The sequence below is a fragment of the Choloepus didactylus genome, chromosome 1 (assembly GCF_015220235.1).
Source record: "Choloepus didactylus isolate mChoDid1 chromosome 1, mChoDid1.pri, whole genome shotgun sequence".
Lineage (NCBI taxonomy): Eukaryota > Metazoa > Chordata > Mammalia > Pilosa > Megalonychidae > Choloepus > Choloepus didactylus.
The window spans coordinates 74,105,110-74,132,603 of record NC_051307.1 but is presented as its reverse complement, the minus strand read 5'-3'; the positions used below and the strand labels follow the sequence as shown (position 1 = coordinate 74,132,603).

The following is a 27,494-nucleotide window of genomic DNA, read 5'->3' as shown; positions in this document are numbered from 1 at the left end:
GACTAAGGCAAAGATCAGATTTTTGGACTGAGCCAACATGGGAATTGGGGAAAAATGGAATGAGAGTAGAAAAGAAGAGCTAGAACTTGGGTGTAACAGAATTACATTATTTCTACCAAAAATCCATCTGGTCCTAGGTACGATTGGTAACAAGGTGGCTTAAAGACCACACAGGGTAATTCATTTCCACTACTGGACCATGGATCAGTTCTTAGTCCCATTGACTCAGTTTTCAGGTCCATTGGCAATTGCGTCTGGGTAAATGAAGATAGCTGGGAACTGGAGTTGGATAAAGCTAGCAGGCAGAGGATATGCATGGCTACAGACGTGAGAGGCAGGAAAGACAGAGGCAGAACAAAAAAAGGCAAAAGAAATCCCAGGAGATACAATCCAATATGTTCCTCCATCTTCAGACCATACTTCTACTGCCCACTATATCTAAAGGCTTCTTGCTACTAACTCAGATTATCGTTACCCATTTCCCTCTCATATATGTATATATACACACACACATATACATATATATACACACTTACTTTTAATATAACAATACTCAGAATGTATAATTTTTCCATGTTTATAAAAAATATTTTCTGTGCAAAATTATCTTCACAAAGCAGATACACTTCTCACCATTTTGCAGATGGAGAACTGAGAACTGAGAATCTAATATTTTCACATAATTAATAAGTGGTGGAACAAAACCTAGAAACAAGGCTTCCTGATTGCAACTCAAAGTTCCTTCCATTAGACCCACTCAATTACATAGGCATAATTTATGACTAACAATATGGCAAGGATTACCCTCTCTAAAATATTTCCTCTGCCCTTCATCAAGAACTCTGCTTTGGATGGCAGTAAGCACAAGACTACCAGTTAGCAGTAAGTGACCTGTTTTAAAACTGTACAGATGAGTTAATCTCTCTGCCTTTCTCTTCTCATTTAGCCAGTAGCTATAAGAAGTTTAGAGTAGCTGCTAAAGAGACCTATGTGTGGTACAGAAAATTTATATTGGGATATCCATCCAGTCTGCAAACACTGCATAGATTTAAGAAATACTTGGTCTGCAAGGTCTGAATCAAAAGGCCAATCAGCATGTTGATCAAGTTAATAATACCTTTGATATGAACAAAGTAAGACCTTTCACTTTTCATTTGGCTATGGTTTGGTATTTTTCCCTTTTCTTTCTGTAAAATAGCCTGAAGTAAAACATGTGCATCCCACTGAACGGGGAGGTCTTCAGAGAACCCACAGCTTCTAGGGAAGTGAAACATTAAATACATTTGGCACTGACGGCGTGAAAATAATTGGGAACTAGCCTCTCAGCCCTTGGAAATGTTCTGCATGTAGGGGCTTCTTTTAAAACCAAATTAAATCTCGGCATGGAATTCTAATGCTGTCATTTAAATAAATCTAATAAGTGCAGATTGATTTACAAAGACTGTTTTCAAAGTATTTAATGCATTGGTGACATTTTATAGGAAAGCAAATTACAGGAATCTGCTTTTAAAAGTGTGATTGCATCTAGATTGGCAGATAAAAATCAATACAAATTTGCCAACATGTCTGTACTCAACTCAAAAGTTGGAATGCTTCATAATACATTTTTCCATATCTGACCAATTTAGTTTGGGGAAATTAAAAAAATTTACAGTTTTAAATTCAGATAAATTTTGACTTCCAAAGAATGTTAATCAGTTATTGTCTTGAATTTACTTATTCTCAAGCAACTGCAGTATTTTAATTTCATTTCTTGAAAAACATAAAGATGAGTGGAGAAAAGAAGACATGGAATAGGAAAAAAAAAAAAAAAGACAAAAAAGTAACCTGAAATATAAGGTTCAAGTTTGGTCTGTTTTTTTCTTGTGTATTTCCCTTCTTTTATGTGCAGATCTGGATATTTCAAGATTTGCAAACACTGACTAGAAGCAAAGGAAAAGGAAAATGCTATTGATAGAAAATAAATGACTTTAGAAAGCTGTGCAAGTGATAGTAGACGAGAAAGAAGCAGTAATTAAATGAATAAAATTACTAACAACAGGCTGTCCTTTAGAATATATGGAATTTAGCACAGTCATTTAAACCCTTTTCCAAAGCCAAAAAACATGTGGCTTTCCTGCAACTGGGGAAAATTAAACCTGTGCAAAATTAACAGCTATTTTAATCCCCTTAGCAATGTTGGGAACAGTTTTCTATTAGGACATTATTGTCATTTGTTTTTTTGTTATCAAACATGAATTAAGGTCTCTGTAGCATCAGCTGCTCAGAATCTCTGAGAGCTTGCTATTTCTGTGGAGCTCTTCTGCAATTTCTTTTTAACTATTCTGGATGGAAATCATTCTAACACGTATTTCATAGTTTCCTGCCTCAAAATACAAGTAAACATTTCCTTGAAATATCAGAGTCATTATAAGCTTCAGCTGTTGAATTTTATGTAATACCATGAGGCACCCATGCCCCATTGGAGTTGCTGGGGCTAAGTTTCCTAATGTTAAAAACCCTGAAAATATGTCCTTTTATAGTTGTGTTTACTTTTCATTGATTTTCTTTCCCTTCTCCTGCTGCCAAACTCATATTTCATAAATTTTCTGAATATCATAATACTAATAATCTTTCAGTCTCTTTTTAATCAGTCATTTCTAACCTCGTTTTGGCTTGGGCTCAAGTTAACCAAGCCTATTATAGAGGTGCCTAAAGTAAAAGTAAATAGATCCTGAAGTTTATTGTGTAAAATTTATAACAATTCCTTTGGTTAATAACACACCCATGTTGGTTTCTCCTTGGTGCTCAGTAACAACAGTTAATGCTTTCTGAGTGCTTCGGATGTGCCTGGCAGTACCCTAGGCACATTGTGCATATATTAGCACAGCCAGTCATCACAATGATAGTAGATCCTACATTAAGGTTGAGCTGGCCATGGTGACTACCCCTCTCAGACCTCCAGGGAACATAATTGACACAGCCCATCCCTGCGTTTGCTCTGAGTCCACACTGCCTGACTTGAACTCCCCATGACAGAATGCCCCAGAAATACTAAGGCAAATCCATTCCTAAGAGATAGGCAATTCCTTTGTCAGCCAGCTTTGGCTCAAGGATTCCCTGGTGGCTTTGCAGAATCTTCTCTAGATTGCGGGGAATTCCAGGACACATCTGCCCAGCCTTTTTCCCCCTTGCCTTCACGTGGGTCAGATATGCATCTTGGTCTGACATCTTGCCCCACCTTCCCTGACTTCCTTCCTAATTCCATTTACACAGGCATTTCTCCAAATAAAATGTTTGCACTTGGGATTAAGAGGTCTAATATCCTATTAATAAGAATCACAGCAAAGAGACCAGAGAAATTGCAAGATTATGACAAAATAAACTAGAAAAATTTCCCAGAGCTAACAGACACAAGTCTCACAATAGAAAGAGATCAACATAGGCATTTACTGAGAAATTTTGTAACACCAGGTAGAGAGAAGATCCTAAAATTTTCAAGAATGGAAAAAATAATAGATAATATACCAAGAAATGGGAATAAGAATGACATTGAGCTTGTTAGCAGCAACACCGGAAGCTATACTTAAATGGAGCAATACTTCCAAAATTCTGACGGAAAAGATACCAAGCTAAATAAAATGGGGGTGGGGGGGATAAAAACATGCAAAGACTAAAAAAATACTTAATTCCTTTTTATCTTAGGAAGCTACTGAAGCAGGTGCTCCAGCAAAATGAGGGGCTGTATCCACAAAGAGGGAAAGAGTGAATCCAATGTAGGAAAACAGATAAGTCAGTCCCAGGATCATGTGCAAGGAAAGTCCAGCACAAGAGCTATGCAGAAAGTTTAATGGGCTGCTAATCCAGATGGAGAAGGAAGAAGGACTCTGGGTGAAGATATATATATACACACACATTATCTGTGTGTAAGCATTTTGAAAATAATATTAGTTGATATTATTAACTAAATGATGGAGCATTTAAAAAAATAAACAAGGCTAAGTACTAGTACAAAGAAAACTATTGGAATTAAAAATGAGACAACTTAATTTTATGAAAATCACACACATATACAAAAGTAGAAGAATCTAATGAACTCTCATATACCAATTAGCAGTCTTCAACCATTATCATAATTTAGCCACTTTTGTTTCTTCTGTCCTACATTTTTTTCTGGAATGTCTTTTTAAAAGAAAAAGAGTTCAGACTTCATGTCATTTCTCCTGAAAGTACTTCATTATTTATTGTTAACCAAACATTAACACTTTTAAAGCATAAACTACCATGGCACTTTCATACCTAACAAAATAATAGTAATTCCTAATGTCATCTAATAAACCATCTACAGGCAAATTTTCCTGATTGTCTCAAACATACATTTTAACAGTTGGCTGATTTGAATCAGGATCCAATCAAGAAGGCCCACACATTGAAATTGGTGATTATGGCTCTCAAGTCATTAATATAATAGTCTTTGAGCTATCACCGCCCCCTTCTTATGCAATTGATTTGTTAGGAAAAGTTCTGTGGAATGTGCATTCTAGATTCGGATGATTGCTTTCTTGGGGTGCTATTTAACTTGTGTCATGTTGCCTGTAAACTGGTGTTTAGCAGTAAAAGCTTGATCAGATTCAAGATCATTTGTTTGGCAAAAATACCTCATGGGCACATAATTAACGTCTGGATGTCTCACTTCGAGTGGATTTTCTTTAGGTGATGTGAGTCCAATAACAATAAGGCAATTACTAACATCATAAAACAAGGAAGTTAATAATTTAGGTATACCACTTGGCAATCTTGAAAACAAATTTATCACAGTAATTAAAATGAAACTCTGACTTTTGTATTAACCTACAATTGTGGGAGTATGGAGAAAGGACTGTAATGTGCTAGTAAATGTTTAACAGCTAGTTTTCTAGGAGAAAAAAAAAAGGTCTGGTAACTTACACTGATTTCCACAGTATAAATACTCCCACTGTGGCCAATTTCAAGCTACCAAACATATAAAACTTGGCTTGCAACATTCCTGAAAATTGAACAATCAGTTCTCACCAGCAGGTAGAATAGGCCCCAACACACCCTGGGATGTGCATGAGGGTAATTTATTCTAACAGGAAAAAAAATAGACAATGTCTAAAATTGATAAGAAATGGCAGAATACAAATCGTATGTACAGACATGTAGGTAAATTCCAGAACAAATACTAAAAAATTGAAAGTTTTATATTCCAAGCCTTTTAGTACTATTTCATTTTAACCATGTACATGAAAACATATGATAGAAACATAAAAACTGATTAAAGTTTTTTTAAAGACACAAAAGATAGCAAACCTCTTGTAGGTGAAGTCAGTGATGGAAACTACTCTCCTCAAAATTAAGGCCTGTCTCTGGGCAAGGCACAACATTTAAGTAGCTTAGTGTCCACAAGCAGGAATTGTCCATTCCGTCATGGAAATCCTACTGACTTGGAAGTTCAGGTTCTAGCCTGGCCCAACCTTGTCAAAACAAGGTCTTCTTTAAAAGGTAGAACAAGATGAAAGTACATGGATCACATGATCTGGTATTAAATACAATCCGGGAAAGGTGATGGGGACCTAAAGGTGGGCTCCAAGGACTGGCCACAGCCACCACCACTGCCAAGGTAGAAGCTGGTTGCAGGCTGGCAGACGTTAAAGGAGTATGGTCTGGGCCAGTACAGATATTCCCAAAACGGAAAGCCCTACATAAATGTAGATTTTATTTCTGGCTCTGGGTTCTTAGAAGGCAGCAAAAGTGCCAGAGATTGATGCAAAATGCCCAGCTCCCTGGAAACTGCTTCCTGTCATTGCAGATGAGCCTGCACATGAGCTCTACACATGGAGATTGTACCAAGTTGAATTTTCTTCCACTCTGCTGAGGTCCCGGCAAAGCCTGATGATGAAGGAGCACGCCAGTCCTGCCAGTCACCCCTCACTCTTGCACTCAAGCAACTCTTCTAGATCCTCAATCTGCTTTTCTTAATGTCTCCTTTCTTTCTTAAATGTGTTGTATTGATACATCCTTGGAAAAATTTAATAGCCAGAAACAGGAAGAAAAAAATGATTAATCCCCTCTTTGAATCCCACATGCTTCCCCAGACCTGACACCCAGCACAGTGAGTGTATATGGTAGATGTTGAACAATAATTACTAAGTGAATTAATAAAATAATAGAGGAAGTGACAATTTTAGTACTCTCACTTTTATATATGCACTTCTTTCAATTCCTTTCTCTCTCCTTCTCTCCCTTTTGTCTCCTTATTTATACTAAGGAGGGCCATTGTATCTTCCAAATTCTAACTTAATGCCTAATTGTAGTAATTATTCCAAAGGAAATGTTAAATTTTATTTTTATTTTGGTAGCTCGTAAGAATTTCACCTCACACACACAGGCATTAAAAAAAATGTTACTTTATTTGTATCTTGAGGCCCTATTTTACTGGGGGTGGAGTGGGATTTTATCCAAACTCCAAGGGTGGAATATCAAGATATTAATGAAACTTGGGGGAGCGTCTGTCCACACTGGTATCTGTTGAGACATCATCAGTCCACAAAGAAAGCTGTTGTCTCTAAACAGTGGGGCTTCGCGGGTCAGAAACTCTCTGTCTCTCTCAGCTACTTTACACTCCTGCGTTTGGGAGCCTCTAAGGCTGGCTCCGTCTGGGCTGGCCACACACCCTTTACATCCTTTCTCTCAGGCTATGCTAGGTTCAGGGGAACTCGGTGAGTTTCTACCAAGGAAATGAAACACAACACTTCTGCTCTTACATCTGCCAATAACCTCTGGAGTTCCTTCCATCCATCTCTCCAGATCATTCTTGGCCCTCGCAATGCAGGCTCCTCTCCCACACCAAAATGTCTTGCAACATTCTGTTCCTTCTCCTAGTCCATACTTCTCCAGTCTGTGGACTTTATCTGGTTTGGGAGTGGCCAGGAGAAACTAGAGAAATTCACCCTAATTATGTCTTCTCCCAAATCTTTTGTTTTAGGCATAAAACTATTGAAACTCAAGAGCTCAGAATGATCCCTGGATTTCTGCTTTACTGCTACAAGGACTTGTCTCTCAGGCAATAAATTCTTTACTGAATCTCGGGAGGGTGGGGGGATAGGATTATCAGGAGCAAATCACATGGTTAACACACCATATTATTATCCCACTGCTTTTGCACATTTTTATTGAGCACCTGGAGGCAAGGTAGAAAAATAGTAAAAATTAAAATGAGTAAAAATGTGTCCCTGTCCTTGGAGGAGTTTGCAACCTAGTCTGGGTATATATATCCACAAAACATAAGAGGTGGTAAATTAAAAAGTCAAAGATCATGAGAGGATAAAACACTGAACTAACTCTCTAGTCTTAGGGTCCAAATGGGCCACTGGTGTTCTAGGGCTGCTTTTCAACTCCATCCCTATAATGTGACTGATGCTCCACCTCCTCCTAGACAGGCAGGCTGGATGGAGGAGCTGGGGGAACTCGCCAGTCACCTCCCAGTGGGGTAGTTAATGGCCGAAAAATCATACTCACATTTTAGGGGCGTGTGGTGTTGCAGAGTGGGAAGTCTGTAGGTAGAAGACATCATTTTCTGTGTTCCCAGTGAGTTTACAATCTAATCGAGGAGAACAATTATGTCAAGATTAAATAACCAAAGAATAATACAGGCAGTATAAATAAAAGAACAGACCATGGCAGGACTATGCTACACAAGGAACATTAGCAGGATCAGAAGATGCAAAGAAAATTAAGTGGGTGGAGTAAGCTGAGAAATGCTTTCTGGGGAAGTTGAGGCATTCAGGGGTCTTGAAAGAAATGAAGATGGATTATTACTAACAAAAACTAACATACATTGAGCACTTCTACTCCAGTCACTGTCTTAAGTACTTTCCATTTATTATCTCAGAATCCCCACAACAATGATAGAGTAGGTGCTATTTTTATTATTCCCATTTTACAGATGAGGAAACTAGGGTACAGAGGGGTTCAGTAAACTTGCCTAAACTCACACCAATGGGTTTCAACAGCAGAACTGGAACTCTGGGAGTCTGACTCCAATGCTTACACCCCCCACCTTTAAAATAATAAAAGTTCATTGAAGAGAACAGCTGAAGTTAATGTACACAGGTAGACGAGAGGACTGCATGGGCGGGACCAGGAGGAGCTAGTTAGACTAAGGAAGGCATCACTGCTGGGGAACAACTGGGGGCCACAGTCTAGGTGTCACACCTATATCGTTCCTCACAAATAACCAACCTGTTGTTGAAACTTCATTTCTTCTCATATCATAGCTGAGAAACAAGGCTCTCAGAGCACTGAGGTTGCCAGTAGCAACTTTCCTGGAGAGTTTCTGAGCAGAAAGTCAACCCTCAGCCCCACTGGCTTCCGTTCCATAGTCTTGCTGCTATAACAGGTGTGAAGGGCAATGAATGCCCCTCAAGGTCACACCGAGGCATCCAGATTTTATTGAGTGTTATTGTCAGCTCTTAAAACTGGATCAAAACTGCTGTAAGAATAATCATTTGTCAGATAGGTACATGCAAGAAGGCAGGGATGAGGCCATTTCTAACAGGCAGAAATGGGGTAATAGAAGGCTGATTGCTGGTGGCAAGAGGAATGGAGGAGAAGGAATGGGGTCTATAAGACATGTCAAAAGATTTGCCTCTTATAAGACTCCAAAGGTTTTATAGAGGTGTGTAAAATAGTTTGGAACTCAAACCACAAATGGAGTATCAGTTTAAGCTGGAAGAGAAGTTGTCATCTAAGCACTAAGATACATAAAAGCACTAGGATAAAATTAAACAGAGGAAGCAAGTAGACCCATTGTCATTCAGATGAGCAGCCTCAGATAAATTCTGGGAATATCAGGAGTGAGGGAATGATGACTGAATACATAGAAACATGGGTATTTAACCTGTTTGTAGGAAGAGGAGTGAAGATAAGTGCCAGGCTGTGGGATTTGACTCTATGAATAACACAATGCATGTGATAGTAGCTTATGTATTAATCTGTTTATGTCAATTCTTAGCTTTTATGTAGTAACAGTCCTGGCTATTTTTAAAAAAAGTTCTCTGGTAAATCTCTTTATAATGTGAATCACAGCTACCAACAGAACCTCGGGAGGCAGCAGAGAACTAGGCTCCTGTCCCAGCTTTGACCATTATTTGTTGTGTAATCTTAGACAAGGCCACCTTAACCTCCTTGTGTCTCAAATTCTTCATTTCCAAAACTGGGACAAAATCCATGCTTCCTACAGTATCATTGAGCTCATATAAAATAATGTAGGTGAAAGAACTCTCTGACATCAGCTCCCAAATGTTTGATAACAGTGAATATCAATTACACTTTGACACAAGCTTTAATTATATCTCCAAATAAAAAGGTGTGCCTACAGGTGCAGGAATTGCTTTCCTGCTTCATCTTACCTTTAATTTATCCCAGTGCTTTGGATTTTTTTGTTTGTTTGTTTGTTTGTTTGTTTTTTTGTTCTTTCAGGCAATATTTTCCCCTTGCAAAGGTTGTGAGCCACTGAATGAAATTAATTACATGGGAATCATCTTAGAGTTTTGACTGTCATCTTATTCTAACCCAGGACACATGCAGGGGGCCCCCAGCTCTACTTGAAATTTAAAAGTGACCTTTGGTTATCTGCTTCCTTTAGCGTCTCTGTGTGTGACAGCCCTTAAAAATGTGAGCAGGCCACCTGGCTTTTAACTTGCACTTTAATTGCTGCTGTTCATTAACCCCCTTGCTGCCCTGCAGCCTACAACACTTTGTCAGGATAGCTGGCCTACAAGGTGACCGCAATTACTGTTGCTATTCATTAGACGCATGTATTGGAAACAAACAATGATCTATAAGACTGTACATTAGGCTGTAGTCTCTGGAGGATAAAGACAAAGGCTGCTAACTTCAGAGCTTCTAGCAAAGAAGCTCCTAGGAAGCATTTGTTGGTGATAATAAAACACCTCATATTTGTTTAGCACTTTATAATTTACAAAGCATTTTCATACATACCATCAAGCATCAATGTTTTGGCTGAGCCTCACAAAGCACTTGACTTTTCACTTCATCTACTGACATACTTTTAACCTTAAGTTGTTAAAACTCATATACCATAACAAAGTCTGTCAGAGTAGTGTGGTTTTCAGTTCTGGCTACATAGTAGAAGCACCTGGGGGCACTATTAAAAAGAACTGTGGCTGGGTACCCCACCCCAGATTGACTGAATCAAAACTTCCTTTTTTATAAGCTGCCAGATGGGTTTAATGTGCAGCAGCTTTGAGAACTACTGCTATGCTGGAAAGACCACAGGGTAAGTGGCAGAAAGCAGTGTTCTAGGCCCCACTGAAAAGTGATATATGTGATTTCATATGGAAAGGGGATTCTAGGTCCCAAACTACTCATTCAGAAAGTAGTTCCCCTGACTTGTTTTAATTACAGTCTTATTAAAAAACAAAAAAAAAAACAAAAAAAAAAACAAAAAAAAAACAGCATTGAAGCAAGTAATATAGTTATATCCATTCCACCACCAATTCTGCTGCTTACAAGAGGAAGCCCACTGTGGCTACCCAAGGAATCTCCTTGCAAAGAATTGCCATTGCAGTCATCCCAGGTTTTCAGGAGTTAGTTTATTCAGAAGTGATCACACTTGAACAATTGTCTCACCTTATGCAAACTCACATGAGACTGGCTCCTAATTCACAGTGGGCTGGACACCTGCTGAGCTAGCTGCATTCTAGGGGTAGAATGTTAGGGAAACCTATTAATAATCAGGAGCTTGTTTGGTACATATTATGAGAAGCACTTTGTCTTAAACCTCTGAATTTTGTTTGTACAGTCATGATCAAGAACAGCTGTATCTGATGTGCATAAAGATCATATTATACAGCCAATTCACCAAGCCAGCAGTACATTTCTAATCTTACAGAGGCAGGTCTTCTGAGGACGTTCCAGCAATTCCACACCTAATAGAGACTATGTTTGCTGCAAATGTGTCTGTAGCTGAAAATGGGATAGGTCAAAAATGTTGAATATAACATTACCCTTACAGATTTTAAAAACTCACCAAAGGGGTTACTACGTGTTTACATGACAGGGGCAGCCCTTATATTGCCTATTTTCTTTAGTTTCAAAAATGTTGACTAAACATAACTGACAATTTTTGGTTAATCATATAATGTTTTTTTACTGCCTCTTTGGGTTTCTTTTTTTCCAACCATATGAGTAACCATTTTCAGGCAGACATTTCAATTCATATGCTACTACTCACCCAACAAAGCTGGTAAATGTCATTGTGAAGTGTCACAGTAAAAGAATGAAAACATCCAAATAAATGTCTTCAAGTTAGGGGCTGTGACAATTCAAGAATTTTTCACAGATAGACCTTCCAAAGTTAGTGTTGTGGGAAGAAATAGTTTTAATCTGGGGCTATAATTTGGTGAATTTTTGCCGGAATTAGATTATTTATTTTCCTGAATAAGAGGGTATGCTAGAACAAATGGGGTTTTACCACTAGTTGTAATAACAATCATCTCTATTTCTATAGTCTTAATGTTACTAGAACCCAGAATGCTGTGGTTCCAAATTAGTACTGTATAGGACAGTGTTAGGGACAACTGAATTCATAAGTATAAAGCCCAATGCCTGGATTTATATGTATATCAAATATTATATTAACACTAAGAGTTCTCATTATGATTGTAATTATTGTTAAAATTGTGATTATTACCAGTCCCAGTCCATTCCTCATTTAAAAACTGAAAGACTGTGTCCAGAGCTGAAAGTCTATGATCTGAATCATAGACTTTTATTCTGAAATAAAGCCAAGTTGTCCCAATGACATTAACCAGTTTATAAATTCATGGCTCCCTCATTAGGTCAAAACCCTAAAGCAGGTGTCTCTGAAATATATGGAGCTAACATTTCAGTATCTGTTTTCTTGGGGTTACTCAGTTAAACAGAGAGGGAACAGTGGTGGGGCCATATTGGGCATATCAGTGAGGGCCCAGGGATTTCACAGGGCAGGGAGAGTGGTGGGATTAGTCAGGGCTGTCATGTGGGTGTGAAGAGGGGTTGAGGCTGAGCCAAAGCACAGACAGGCAAAATGGCAAAGGAAGCCTGTGGAGACCTAGTTAAGTGCATGGGAGGACAGAAAGACCAGGATCAGCTGAAGCAGGACCAAGAAAGATGCATGGGGTCTTGCAGGCACAGCTGGGAAAGTTTTGTGAGGAAGCTGTAGGTGAGGAGGGGCTATTATATCTACGAGTGTTAGAGGCTAAGTCCACAGGCAGGGAGAGAGGGGCCAAGGATTCCAAGATTGACAGAAGAAATGCTCATCAAATACAGTGATGAGCAGGAGAGGGGAAGTGGAGAAAGAACACGTTTCCTCCTGCTGAGCGAGATGGCTGTGGGAGGAGGGTCTGGAAGAGCCCCGAGTCTCCCTGAAGCTAAATAATTTAGATCAAACAGGCAGGATTTTCTCAGGCAGCACTAGGTATGAAGAATGTGTGGGCTCCATGGTGCAACAAATTCAGACGCCGTGAGTTACCTGACTTTATGCAATTGTGTCTATTACCAAACAGTTTAGGCACAGAAATCCAAAATAACGCATTGCATTTTATGTGTTTTACCTATTCAAGTCGATGTACCTGTTCTAGAAAGAGAATTTTGAAGACAATGTTGGGTTGTAACACAAAGAACAAAGGCCTTAGAACAAGGCAGATTGGCTCTAAATCCTGGATTCAACCTCATCCTAGTTTTGTTACTTTACCTAGTTTTTCTAACCTCTCTGAAGTCAGTTTTCTTGTTTGTAAAAAAAAAGTAATAAAGCTACCTGCAAGGTTCTTTTAGATTTAGGGACAACGCACAGAAAAGGACTAGGACAGTGCTTGGGATATAGACCCACCCACCCGCCCTTGAAAAAATAATGGTAGCTCTCCTAATTAATAAAAAATAATAAATACATTGTTTCCATATACGTATAAGCCACATAATTTAACTTCCTCCCTATACTTCAAATTGGTCATCTCACAAAAATAACTGTCATTTATGGCAGACTATGGAGAATATTGTCTGGAGACCATATTTTCCATCTAGGAATTTTCTGTTGGCGTAAGCACTACAGGATCTTGTTTTCCTTATTTAAGAACTATATTAGACTTTTAAAATCTCACCTCTAATGATAAAAAGAAAAAATTAACCTTATATTTTTCTGTCTTTGCATCCTGTCCTTGTAGATGTAAAAGGTGTGCATTACAGTGAGAGACCATGAGAAAGCTTAACTTTGGGGTCTTCATATATTTTATTTCCCTCTCTCTTTTTTGTTTTTATTTTTTTCCCCTCTGAAAAATAATTCATAGATTCTTAATGGAGCCAAACTCTCTTAAGTGCTTGGGAAACTGTCATGTCTCCATCCTGAACCCCGTTTAACTCTTCCCTATAATCCGCTTCATTTTAGAACATGAAGTATAAATCTATAAGTGTGTTGGAATTAAATTTATTTTTGCATTCAAGGTCCCAAACCCTCCTTCCCTAGAATGGGCTCTGGCTTTGCATGCTTTATTTCTTTCCCTCCTTCAGCTTCAAGGGAGGATTCTGCCATTGCTAGACTAATTCTACAGGATTATGTAATGCAGAATTAGGAAAAAAAAAAGATGGTGGGGTAAAAGGATAAAATGTTCTCATGCTAGGGCTGGCACTGAAGGAACTGGGGAATGTAGATTGCTGAAGATTTAGCAGCAGAGTGTCTGTGAAAAAACAGATGGAAGAGGAAGGGAGTATCGTGAATAAATCATACATTTCTTGAAATGTGTGTTTATTTTAAAAATGTAAGTAAAGACCTTCAGTTACCTTGAATTAATTTTTGATTGCTGGATTGTATTCATATGACTATGTCAATAATCTGAGACTGAACTATGTGGGTCATAATTTTTCTAATCAGTCTCTAATTAACACATCACAATCACAATAGCCACTTGGAGGGATGGCCATATGATAAAGTTGCCTATAAAGAAGGGCATGGGTAGAAAAAACAGCCTAGGTCCATGGTTCCCAAATCCTGGGATACGTTATACTCACCTGGGGAGCACATTGTAATGCAGACCCTCGGATCCCATCCCCAGTGGTTTTTTACTCTGCTTTTGAGGTGGTAATGGGAGCTAAGAATCTGCCTGTTTCACTACTCCACATGATTCTGACTCAATTAGTTCAGGAACTTCGTTCCGGCTCAAGGCCAACAGGTATCAGACATCTCCAAGAAGTTCTGTGTGCCAAAGGATGGGACCACTGTAGCTCAACTAAAGAAATAGGAGCTTCACAGCACTCTCTTGGATGCACCCCTCAAAAAAAACCCTTGGATTTTTCTATTGCACTCTTCCTAGTCACATTTCCAGGGGCATCCCCTCACCTTCTCAATGATTCTTTCCCCCTTCTTCTCCCCTTGATATCTATAGATTAACTGAAGATAATAATTGATATTTTGCTCTGATTTACAGAATCAAGCATTTGCCTAAAGCACTCTCCACTACTAACACAAGCTATTAAATCACATTCACCCCAGTCCTCTCGCCAAGGCAAATTTCTATAAAACACTGACAGAAAGATAATAAAAAAAAGAAGAGTTGACTGAGAATTGTAAGGATTAATTTGTCTGACTGCATAACAGAATTATGAAAGCTGAAATGAAAACAGGAAATGTTTTCTTTGCAGAAGTTCTTGAAAGAAGTTGCACTTGTCTACATAGAAAGGTTTCCTCACTCATAATCAGCTTTGGCTGCAGATTAACCAGGTTGTCCATTTTAAAACCTTAAAATGAAAATATTTATGCTTATCTTCTGGTGGGGTTTGCCCACAGCTTTCAGAGCCTGGAATGGAACATGTTAGGGCCACCCACCCACTGTGCCTAATCATAAAATACCAAATGTTCTAACAGCAACACTGCTCAATCTAGCGGCTGCCATTCATCCCGTAGGTGATGCCAAAAAATGGGATCATTGAAATGGAACCCGTAAAATAAAACAAACCATCAACCAATGAAAGGTTGTTATGGGAACTCTGGAGGATCAACTTCATAACAAGCCAGCTCAGTCTTCACAGGGAGGGTGCTTCTGGACACATTGGCAAACTCCCACAGTAACTCAAGGGAGAGTTGTAGTAATCTGGGTCAGGACCCAGGAGGAAGCCCTGGAAGCAAAGTGTCCCTGCTTGGCTTTGTCCATCCACCTTTATCTTCCTCACCTGCTCATCCTTTTTCGGAAAAATAAAGGTCCTGTCTTGCTGAATCTTGAGATATGATAACTTTGACATTATTTTAAATGATTTGTAACTATATAATAACATACTACCCTTTCCTCAGCCATAGCTCTGCAAGGGATTAATAAGGTGAAGGAGTCGGGGGAGCAGTAGGGAAAGCAGATGGGGGAAAACTAAAGCCACTTACATTTTGTGTACTTGGGCAACTTCCTATAGGGGACTGATTCAACTAGACCCCAATCTGTTAGCAGAATTTTTCTCTCTTATGAGAAGTATTAAAGTTATCAATAAGATAAAGAGGCAAAAGTTGTTAAACATAAAGACATAATACCCAAATGTATTGAAATGGTTTTTAATGTTTTCTTATTCTATGTTCCTGATTATAGAAGTAAAACAGCCACATTGTAGAAACTAAAAAAAAACTGCAACAAATTTCAAGAACAATTCTGTAATGATTAGCACATCAGCTTCCCAAATCCAAGAAATTGTGGTTGCCTTACAAAAAAACTTAAGAAAAAAAAGCCATTAATCGGACAAACAGGCTTTGCTCCATAGCCCAAAACTACTGGTGATTTCTCAGTTACTAGACATGGTGGAAGGAGGCACAAAAGTTTGAGATCCAAAGTAACCACATCACTGTACAGACCAGTACATCTAAAGCCCTTCATTTCTAAGGGAGAGGGATACTTGGTCACATGCTGCTTTATGAATAGGATATGACACCCCAAGTATTCCAAATCGAATGCAATAGACAGCGTATTTTTTGAGCCAGAGACGCTACTATCAGTATCTGAAGTCACATGGGAAAATAGAAGAGAGTGGGGTCACACACCTCCCCAGATTTGGTCACCACTATTAAGGTAGTTAAACATTTTGCTGTGCAAGGTTTGGGGTGTTAATGATTCTTAAGAGTGGTACTGACTATTGTTCTTTCAACTGAAAATGTTTTAGCAGTTTAAAACAGATTAAGGGGAACTAAGCTTGCAACCCTTAAACATTCCTTTCCAAGACTGACTAATAGAACAAAAGTTTTATTTTTTAAAAAAGAGGCTCATAATTTGTTTTTTAATTAGAGAATTGTGAGTTTACAAAACTACCATACATAAAATACAGGGTTCCCATGTACCACCACCACCCCGCCCCCAACACCTTGCACTGGTGAGGAACATTTGTTACTATTGATGATAGCACTTTTTAAATAATTGTATTGTTTTTAACAGTAGTTACCTTTGTTACAGTTGCTGAAAGATTATTAAGGTAGTTGTAACTATTGTCCTTATTTATATTAGGTATATTTTTCCCATATACCAACCTATTATAACCAGCTTGTCATACATTTGTTATAATCCTTGAAAGAACATTCTTCTACTTGATTAATTATAGTCCATAGTCTACAATAGGGTTTACTGTGCTGTACAGTATTATGTTTTACCTTTCATAAGGTAATGTATCCTAAAGTTTCCTCTCCTAACCACATTAACCTATGTATTTCAGGGCTGTTGATTACACTCACAATAATGTCCTATCATCACCACTGTCCATTTAAAAACATTTACCATCAGCCTAAATAGAAATTCTGTACAAATTAAGCAGTAACATATATTCTAAATTCTAACTCTATGAGTTTGCTTATTGTAATTTGTTCATAACATTGAGATCATACAATATTTGGGTCTAGTTGATTTCAATCAACATCATGTCCTAAAGGTTCATCCATATTGTTGCATGCTTCAGGACTTCATTCCTTTTTTAAGCTGAATAATATTCCATTGTATGTACATACCACATTGGGTTTATCCATTCATCGGTTGATGGACACTGGGGTGCTTCTGGGTTTTTTTCCCCCTTATTCATCAACCTTGCTTTATTTTTAGTGTGTTACGTGGTAACAAAGGATAACATATTTTCAAAAATTTGGGCAATTTCTAACTTTTTTGCACAGCTCTTAAACATCTCTTTTAAAACAACACTTGTCAGTTGATTTGTGCAAAGAACACTTGACAAAAAATTAGCACTTGATACCAGTCATTTGGCAAATTATAAATCAGATTTCCCTTGGTTACCTCAGCAGTTATTTTATCATAAAGGGACTTTCTAAGCAACATGGTAACTAACAGTATTATATAATGGCACTGAATTAATCTAAATCAATTCATCCTGATATTGAGCACTCCAGTTGACCTTATATAAAGTCAGTAGGCAAGATGTCTTCAGTAAAGCTCTTCTGAAGCAGTCAAAATAAGACTTAAGGATTTTTCTTTTTTTCCAAATATACTGCAAAGCTTTTTGCTGGTTTCTCTTTTTTTAATGCAATTTTATTGAGATATATTCATATACTAATAATCCATCCAAAGCATACACTCAGTGGCTCTCAGACTCATCACATAGTTGTGCATTCATGGCCACAATCAATTTTAGAACAATTTCATTACTTCAAAATAAAGAAAAATATAAAAATAGAAAGGGACATCCAAAACATCCCATACCCCTTACAAGGTTTTCACAATCAAAAGGTTTTCACAATCACACCATAAAAGCTGTATAGTTATGCAGTCATCATCAAGAATCAAATCTACTGGATTACAGTTCCAACATATTCAGGTATATCTTTCTAGCTATTCTAATACACTAGAAACTAAAAAAGGATATCTACATAATGCATAAGAATAACCTCCAGAATGACCTCTCAATTCTATTTGAAATCTCTTAGCCACTGAAACTTTATTTCATTTCATTTCTTTTTGCACTTTTGGTCAAGAAGGCATTCTCAATGCCATGATGCCAGGGCTAGGCTCATCCCTGGGAGTCATGTCCCATGTTGCCAGGGAGACTTACACCCCTGGGAGTCATGCCCCACATAGAGGGGAAGGTTGTAAGTTTATCTGCAGAGTTGGCTGAGAGAAAGAGGCCATATCTGAGCAACAAAAGAGGTTTCCTGGCGATGACCCTTAGTCATAATTATAAATAGGCTTAGCTTCTCCTTTTCAGGAATAAATTTCATATGGGCAAGCCCCAAGACCAAGGGCTTGACTTATTAAATTGGGAGTCCCTAATGCTTGCAAGAATATCAGGAATTCCCCAGGTGGGGAAGTTTAATAGTTACACATTTTCCCCCAGTTCCTCAAGGGGACTTTGCAAATACTTTTTTTTTTATTTTCTGCCCAAAATATTCTGGATGTATCGGGGTATTACATTATCCTGTACAGAATAACAAGAACTCGTTCCCTATTCTAGGTTCCATGTAGTTATGTTGTTTAAAGAGACTAACCATACAGGTTAAATTAGATAGTGTGCTACAGAGCATATAAATTTTGTATCAAATAAACACCTCTTAAATAACAGTTAAAACTCAGAAATGGATGTGACTGCTGTAAGAGTTTGCAATCTAGGAACCTTTACAACAAGACTTATTGAACTATCTCTACTCCTGCATTTTGACTGCCCAGTCTCTGTCCATAGTCTACCTCCTGATACCTGTGCTCTAGAATTCAATTCTCAGCATTTGCCCACTATAGTTAGTTTATATTAGTGAGGACTTACAATATTTGTCCTTTTCTTTCTGGCTTATTTCACTCAACCTAATGTCCTCAAGTTTTCAACCTAATGTCCTCAAGTTTTGCTTCCATTTTTTGGCAATTGAGAATAATGCCATTATGAATATTGGTGTGCAAATATCTGTTTGTGTCCCTGCTTTCTGTTCTTCTGGTAAGTACCTAGGAGTGGGATTGCAGGTCATACGGCAACTCTGTACCTAGCTTCCTGAGGAACTGTCAAACTGTCTTCCACAGAGTCTGTACCATTTTACATTCCCACCAGCAATGAAAGAGTATTCATGTTTCTCCACATCATCTTCAAAATTTGTAATTTTCTATTATTTTAATAATGACCATTCTAGTAGATGTGAAATGATACTCATGGTTTTGATTTGCATTTTCCCAATAGCTAGTGATGTTGAGCATCCTTTCATGTGCTTTTTAACTATTTGTATTTTCTCTTTGTAGAAATATTTATTCAAATCTTTTACCCATTTTAAAAACTGTGTTGTTTGTCTTTTTATTGTTGAGTTGTAGAATTTCTTCACATATTCTGGATATTAAATCCTTATCAGATATGTGATTTCCAAATATTTTCTCATGTTGAATAAGTTTTCTTTTCACTTTCTTGACCAAGTCCTTTGATGCACAAAAGTTTTAAATTTTTAGGAGGTCCCATGTATCTATTTTTTTCTTTCATTACTTGTGCTTTGGGTACAAAGTCAAAGAAACCATTGTCTACCACAAAATCTTGAAGATGCGTCTCTACATTTTCTTCTAGGAGTTTATGTTTCTGGTTTTAAAATTTTGGTCTTTGATCCATTTTAATTTAATTTTTGTATATGGTGTGAGATACAGGTCCTTTTTCATTCTTTTGCATATGGATATCCAGAACTCCCTGTACTATTTGGTTGAAGAAATTATTCTATTGCAGTTGAGTGGACTTGGCAACCTTGTCAAATGTCAACTGGCCATAGATGTGAGGGTCTACTTATGAACTCTCAATTCAATTCCATTGGTCAATATATCTGTCTTTATGCCAGCACCATGTTGTTTTTATTACTGTAGCTTTGTAATGTGCTTCAAGGACAGGCAGTGTGAGTCCTCCAACTGCATTCTTCTTTTTCAAGATGTTTTTGGTTATTTTGGGCCCTGTACCCTTCCTGATAAATTTGGTAAATGGCTTTTCCTTTTCTCAAAGAAAGCTGTTGGAATTTTGGTTGGGATTGTGTTGAATCTGTGATTCAATTTGAGTAGAATTGACATTTCAAAAATATTTAATCTTGCAGTCCATGACAAGGAATATTCCTCCATTTACTGAGGTTTTCTTTGATGCCTTCTAGCAATGTTTTGTAACTTTCTGAGTACAGTTCCTTTACATCCTTGTTTAAATTTATTCCTAGATATTTGATTCCTTTAATTGCTATTGTAAATGGAATTTTTTTTCTTGATTTCATTCTTAGAAACACTACTGATTTTTGCATGTTGATATTGTATTGCACTACTTTGCTGAGGTCATTTATTAGCTCTAGTAGTTTGTTTTAGATTTCTCAGGACATTCTATATATAGGATCTTGTCATCTTAAAATACTGAAAGTTTTACTTCTTCCTTTCCAATTTAAATGTCTTTTATTTCTTTTTCTCACCTAATTGCTCTAGCTAGATCTTCTAGCACAATGTCAAATAACAGAGGTGACAGTGGGCATCCTTGTCTTATTCTAGATTTTATAGGGAAAGCTTTCAGTCTTTAATCACTGATTATGATATTAGCCAATGTTTAAAAATATATTTTCTTTATCATTTTGAGGATGTCTCCTTCTATTCCTATCATTTTAAGTGTTTTAAGAAGAAAGGATGCTGGATTTTGTCAAATGCCTTTTCTGCCTCAATTGAGATGATCATGTGTGTGTGTGTGTGTGTGTGTGTGTGTGTTTAATTTGTTAACGTGGTGCATTACTTTAATTGATTTCCTTGTGTTGAACTACAGTTGCATACCAGGGAAAAAACCTACTTGATCATGCTGCATAATTCATATAATGTGCTATTGGATTTGATTAGCAAGTCTTTCATTGAGGATTTTTGCATCTATATTCATTAGAAAAATTGGTTTGTAATTTTTCTTTTCTTCTAGTATCATTGTATGGTTTGGTATTAGGGTGGTGTTGGCCCCATAGAACAAGTTATGCAGTGTTCCCTCCTCTCAAATTTTTTGGAAGAGTTTGAGCAGGACTAGTATTAAATTCTTGGAATGATTGGTAGAACTCACCTGTGAAGCCATCCAGTCTTAGGTTTTCCTTTTTTGGGAGGTTTTTGATGACTTATTCAATCCCTTTACTTGTAGTTGATCTGTAAAAGTCTTCTATTTCTTCTAGGGTCAGTGCAGGTTGTTCATGCGTTTCTAGAAATTTGTCCATTTGATCTCAGTTGTCTCCTTCATTGGCATACAGTTGTTCATAGTAACCCCTTGATCCTTTTTATTTCTTTGGAGTTAGTAGTAATGTCCCCCCTCTACTTTCTTTTTTTTTTTTAAATTGTGGAATATAACATATTTACATAGAAGTGACAACTTTCCAAGTTCAATTTAATAATAAGTTAGGGAGAAAATTTCAAAGAATGTTATGGGTTACAGTTCCACATTTTCAGTTATTTCCTTATTGGGAAATATGACATATATGCAAAAGATGATAACTTTCAAAGTACGATTTAACAAGTAGTTATATAGGAAATTTTCAAGAATGTTATGGGTTACAGTATCATAGTTCCAGTTATTTTCTTGCTGTAAAATATAACATATATACAAAAAGGTGATAACTTTGAAATTTCCAAAAATGTTATTGTTACTCCTATGCAAGCTTTGGCTAGATATCCCAAATGGCCACAGTATGATAAACCCAAGTCAACAGTAGTCCTGAAAACCCTAAAGAGTACCCAGGTCCCTATCTGAGACTCTATAAAAGTTTTACTCACTAAGTTTATTCTTCAGAAACATAAATCCTCCAGAAAGCTCCTATGCCACCTAAGTCCCAAAACCCAGAAGCAATAGCCTCTTCAAGAATATCACCCAGTTGTGGCCCCTTTTCCCATAATGTTAACACCCCTTTTCAACATGGAAAAATTAAGGTGGTCACTGCCTAGACATCTGAAGAGCATGAAAGTGATTAAACTAGAGGAAGGGGCAGCAACAGGCAAGATAGAATTTAACAAAGGGTTATGAGTAGTGAATCTCTGTAAAATTTCTTTTACTTAGTTGCTAGGGTATTAGAATAGCTAAAAGGAAAGAACTGAAATGATGGAACTGTAACCCATAAACTTCTTTGAAATCTGCTACATAGCTACTTGTTAAATTATAATTTGAAAGTTATCTTCTTTCTATTTTTATTTATTCTTTTTTCTGTCAGTCTAGCTAAGGGTTTGTTAATTTGTTGATCTTCTCAAAGAATAAACTTCTGTTTTTATTATTTCTCTTAATTTTTTTTTAATTCTCATTGATCTCATTTATTTCTGCTCTAATCTTTGTTATTTCATTCTTTTGCTTGCTTTCGGATTAATTTCCTGTTCTTTTTCTGGTTCCGCCAGGTATGCGTTTAGGTCTTTGATTTCAGCTCTTTCTTCCTATTTAATGTAAGTGTTTAGGGCTATAAATTTTCCCCTCAGCACTTCCTTTGCTGCATTCCACAAGTTTTTTATTTTTATTTTTAAATGCAATTTTATTGAGTTATTTTCACACACCATAAAATCCATTCAAAGTATACATTCAGTGGCTCACAGTATCATCATATGATTGTATATCCATATACAATTGTATATTCATCACCACAATCAACTTTAGAACATTTTTCATTACTCCCACAAAAAATAATAAAAACAAAAATGAATAAAAAAATAAAAAAGAACACCCAAATTATCTCATGCCCCTTTTAACCCCTAGTATTTATTTATTTTTTCTTTATTTTATTACTCATCTGCCTAAACACTGAATAAAGGGAGTGTCAGTCACAAGCTTTTCACAGATGTGGTCACACAATAAAAGCTGTATAGTTATACAGTCATCATCAAGAATCAATGTTAATGGATTATAGCTCAACAAATTCAAGAATTTCCTTATAGCTATTCTAATACACTAGAAACTAAAAATGAATATCTATATAATACATAACAATAACCTGTGCAATGATATCTTGACTCTATTTGAAATCTCTTAGCCACTGAAACTTTATTTTGTTCCATTTCTTTCCCCCCTTTTGGTCAAGAAGGCATTCTCAATCCCATGATGACAGGGCCAGGCTCATCATTGGGAATCATGTCCCGTGTTGCCAGGGAGGCTTACACCCTTGAGTGTCATGTTCCATGTAGGGGGGAGTGTAGTGAGTTAATTTTCAGAGTTGGCTTAGAGATACAGGTCACATCTGAGCAAAAGAGGTTCTCTGAGGGTGACCCTTAGTAATAGTTATAAGAAGGCTTAGCTTTGCCATTGAAGAGATGTTTCATAAAGTCTAGCCTCTAGATCAAGGGCTTGGCTTATTAAATTGAGAGCCCCTGTTGCTTAAGAGAATAGCAGGAATTCCCCTGGGTGGGGGAAGTTTAATAGTTTCACATTTTCTCCTAATCGCTCTGGGATGTAATGAGGTATTACATTAGTCTTTAGAGAATAATAAGATCTCTTTGCCTATACTAGGTTCCATGTAATTATGTTGTTTAAATAAAATGACCAGAGAGTGTTAAATTAGATAGTGTGCTACAGAAAATATAAATTTTTTTACCAAATAAACCTCTTTTCCTTTGGCCTCATACAGAAGTTGGAGTTTTAAAATATAGTCAATATTATCCTATAACCTTTATTCTAATTTACCTTAGTCCTAACCAAGTCCATTACACTCATATCTATAATTGTAGTCTGGTCTTTTTTAAGCCTGTTTAACAGTTGCTGTGTAGAGTAATGCTGACTTTCAGAGCTGCAGAACTCTAGCTCTGAATTTTAGGTTTCACACAGATACTCAAAGTTCCAGGGAACTAACACGTTTTGTACAAATTGCTCAGCAGCTCAGAATTTAGAAATAACAGTTAAAATTCAGGAATAGATGTGATGACTGTAAGGGCTTACAATATAGGAAGCTTTACAGTAAGCCTTATTGAACATTCTGTATTCCTTAATAATTGATTGCCTAATCTCTGCCCCCATTCTGTCCCTGGATAGCCTATTCCCTAGAATTCAATTGTAAGCATTTGCTCATTATAGTTTATATTAGTATGGCCTTACAATATTTTTCCCTCCATTTTTAGCTTATTTCACTCACTATAATGTCTTCAAGATTCATTTACCTAGTTGCATGCCTCATGACTCCAGTCTGTCTTGCAGTCACTCAATATTCTGTTGTATGTATACACCACAGTTTGCCCCTCCTTTCATCAATTGATGTACCCTTAGGCCACCTCAATCCATTGCAAATTGTGAATAATGTCATCATAAACAAAAGGGTGGAAATGTCTATTTGTGTCCCTGCTATCAGTTCTTCCGAGTATACACTACGTAACAGGGTTGCAGGATCATATGGCTAACCTACACCTATCTTCTGTGCAACCTCCATGCTGTCCTCCTGAAGGGCTGCACCATTCTACTTCCCTACCAAAGCGAATAGGTGCATCTCTCTCTCTACATCTTCAGCAATTTCATCTTTCTGTTTATTTTTTAAATAGTACACACCATACAATCCAACATAAGTGGACTATCAATGGCTCCCAGTATAATCATTCTGGGATTCACCACTACTGTCTATATGAGAACATTTTCATTTCTTTCACACGGAAAGAAGAGGAAAAAAAATTAAAAATAAAGAATAATAAAAAAATAAAAAGGAGAGACAACCACGACAACAACCAGAATCCCATATCCCTCCTTTATATCCCCCTCTTATTGACATCTAGCTTTGGCATATTGCCTTTGTTTCAATTAATGGAAGAATATTACACTGTTACTGTTAACTATAGACCCTAGTTTGCATTGATCGCATTTTTTCCATACATCATCCATTTTCAACACCTTGCAATGGTGACATTCATTTGCACTCATGTAAAAACTTTCTTATATTTCTAAATTTAATTGCCATCACTGTCCACTCTAGGTTTGACTAAGTTATGCAGTCCAAGTTTTTATCCTCTGTCTAAACTTCTGGTGTCATACATGCCCCTAGCCTTCCTCTTTCAATTATACTCACACTCAGCTGTGTTGATTATACATACAGTATTGTGCTACCATCGTAGTATTATGCTATCCATTTCTTAATCTTTACAATCAATCCTGTACATTCTGTGCCCCTTCAGCATCAAATGCCCAATCTCTACCCTCTTTCTAACTCCTGAGAACCTGTGTTCTTAACTTTAGCTCTCAGAGTTTGCTCATTATGGTAAGTTCATATTAGTGAGCTCATACAGTATTTGTCCTATTGTTTCTGGCTAATTTTGCACCACATAATGTCCTCAGGGTTCACCCATGTTGTGATATGCATCATGACTTTATTCCATATTACAGCTGCATAATATTCCATTGTATGTATATACCATGGTTTCTTTATCTACTCGTCCATTGATGGACATTTGGGCTGTTTCCATCTCTTGGCAATCATGAATAATGCCACTATAAACATCAGTGTACAAATGTCCATTTGTGTTCCTGCCTTCAATTCCTCTGTGTAATCTATATCTAGTAAATGGATTGTGGATCATAACGCAATTTTATGCTTAGCTTCCTGAGTAAATAGCAATCTGCCTCCAGAGCAGTTGCACCATTCTGCCTTCCCACCAACAGTGAATAAACAGTGAAAGTGTGCCTCTTTCTCCACATTCTCTCCAGCACTTGTAGTTCTCTGTTTTTGTTTGTTTGTTTGATAATGGCCATTCTAGTAGGTGTGAGGTGATATCTCATTGTGGTTTTGATTTGTATTTCCCTAATAGCTAGTGAAGTTGAGCATCTTTCCTTATGTTTTTGAGCCATTTGTATTTCCTCTTGGGAAAAGTGTCTGTCCAGGCCTTTTGCCCATCGTTTAATTAGGTCCTTTGTCTTTTTGTTGTTGACTTGTAGAATCTCTTTATATATTCTGAATAGTAAATCCTTATCTGATACGTGGTTTCCAAATATTGTCTCCCATTCCATAGGCTACTTTTTTACTTTCCTGACAGAAGTGTTCAATTTTGAGGAGATCCCATTTGTCTATTTCTTCCTTCATTGCTCACTCTTTGGGTGTAAGGCCTAAGAAATCACCTCCTATCACAAGATCTTTAAGATATTTCCCTACATTTACTTCTGATAGTTTTATGGTCTTGGTGTTAATGTTAAGGTCTTTGATCCATTTTGAGTTAATTTTTGTATGAGGTATGAAATAGGTGTCTTCTTTCATTCTTTTGGATTTAGATATCCAGTTTTCCAAGTGCCATTTGTTGAAGAGGCTGCTCTGTCCCAGTTTAGTCAACATGACTGCCTTATCAAAGGTCAATTGTCCATAGGTGAAAGGGTGTATTTCTGAATACTCAATTTGATTCCATTGGTCAGTATATCTATCTTTATGCCAGTACCATGCTGTTTTGAGCACTGTAGCTTTGTAACATGCTTTAAAGTCAGGTTGTGTGAGACCTCCCAGTTCATTTTTTTTCCTCAAGATATGTTTAGGCTTTCAGAGCACCATGCCCTTCCAACTAAATTTGATTATAGGTTTTTTCTATTTCTGCAAGTATAAGTGGTTGGGATTTTAATTGATATTGCATTGAAATTATGAATCAATTTGGGTAAAATAGACATTTTAACTGTATTTAGTCTTCCATTTCATAGATACAGTATGTTTCCATTTATTTAGGCCTTCCTTGATTTCTTTTAGCAATGTTTGGTAGTTTTCTGTGTATGGGTCTTTTATTTCCTTCATTAAATTTATTTCTAAATATTTGATTCTTTTGGTTGCTATTGTAAATGGAATTTTTAAAATTTCCTCCTCAGATTTCTCCTTACTGGTGTATGAAGAAACTACCAATTTTTGTGTGTTATTCTTGTATCCTGCACTCATTTTTAAGCTGTAGTAGCTTTGCTGTATATTTTTCAGGATTTTCTACCTATAGGATCATGTTATCTGCAAACAGTGAAAGTTCTCCTTCTTCCTTTCCAATTTGGATGCCTTTTATTTCTTTTTCTTGCCTAATTGCTCTAGTCGGAACTTCCAGCTGAATGGTGAATAACAATTTTGACAGTGGGCATCCTTGTCTTGTTCCTGAACTTAAAGGGAAAACTTTCAGTCTTTCTCCATTGAGTATGATGTTAGCTGTGGGTTTTTCATATATTCCCTTTATCTTGTTGAGGAAATTTCCTTCTGTTTCTAACCTTTGAAGCTGAATTTTGTCAAAAGCCTTTCAGCATTAATTGAGGTGATCATGTGTTTTTTCCTCTTAAATTTACTGATGTGGTGTATTATGTTAATTGATTTTCTTGTGTTGAACCACCCTTGAATACCTGGAGTAAAACCCACTTGGTCATGGTGTATAATTCTCTTAATGTGCTGCTGGACTCTGTTTGCAAGTATTTTCTTGAGGATTTCTGTATCCATAATCTTTAAAGAGATTGGTCTGTAATTTTCTTTTTTTCATATTATCTGTGTCTTTCCTTGGTATTAGGGTGATTTTGGTTTCTTAGAATGAGTTAGGTAGCTTTCCATCCTCTTCAATTTTTTTAAAGGGTTTAAGCAGGAT

At 37.0% G+C, this 27,494-nt stretch overlaps 1 protein-coding gene across 1 annotated transcript in view; it reads left to right on the top strand.

Annotated features, from left to right (window-relative positions):
• The window catches only part of GUCA1C (guanylate cyclase activator 1C), a 51,451-nt gene that overhangs the window by 2,411 nt on the left and 21,546 nt on the right, over positions 1-27,494 (top strand). Inside the window, 2 exon segments of the mRNA XM_037812187.1 lie at positions 947-1,051; positions 1,054-1,133. Of these exon segments, the coding sequence (XP_037668115.1) occupies positions 947-1,051; positions 1,054-1,133 (185 nt within the window).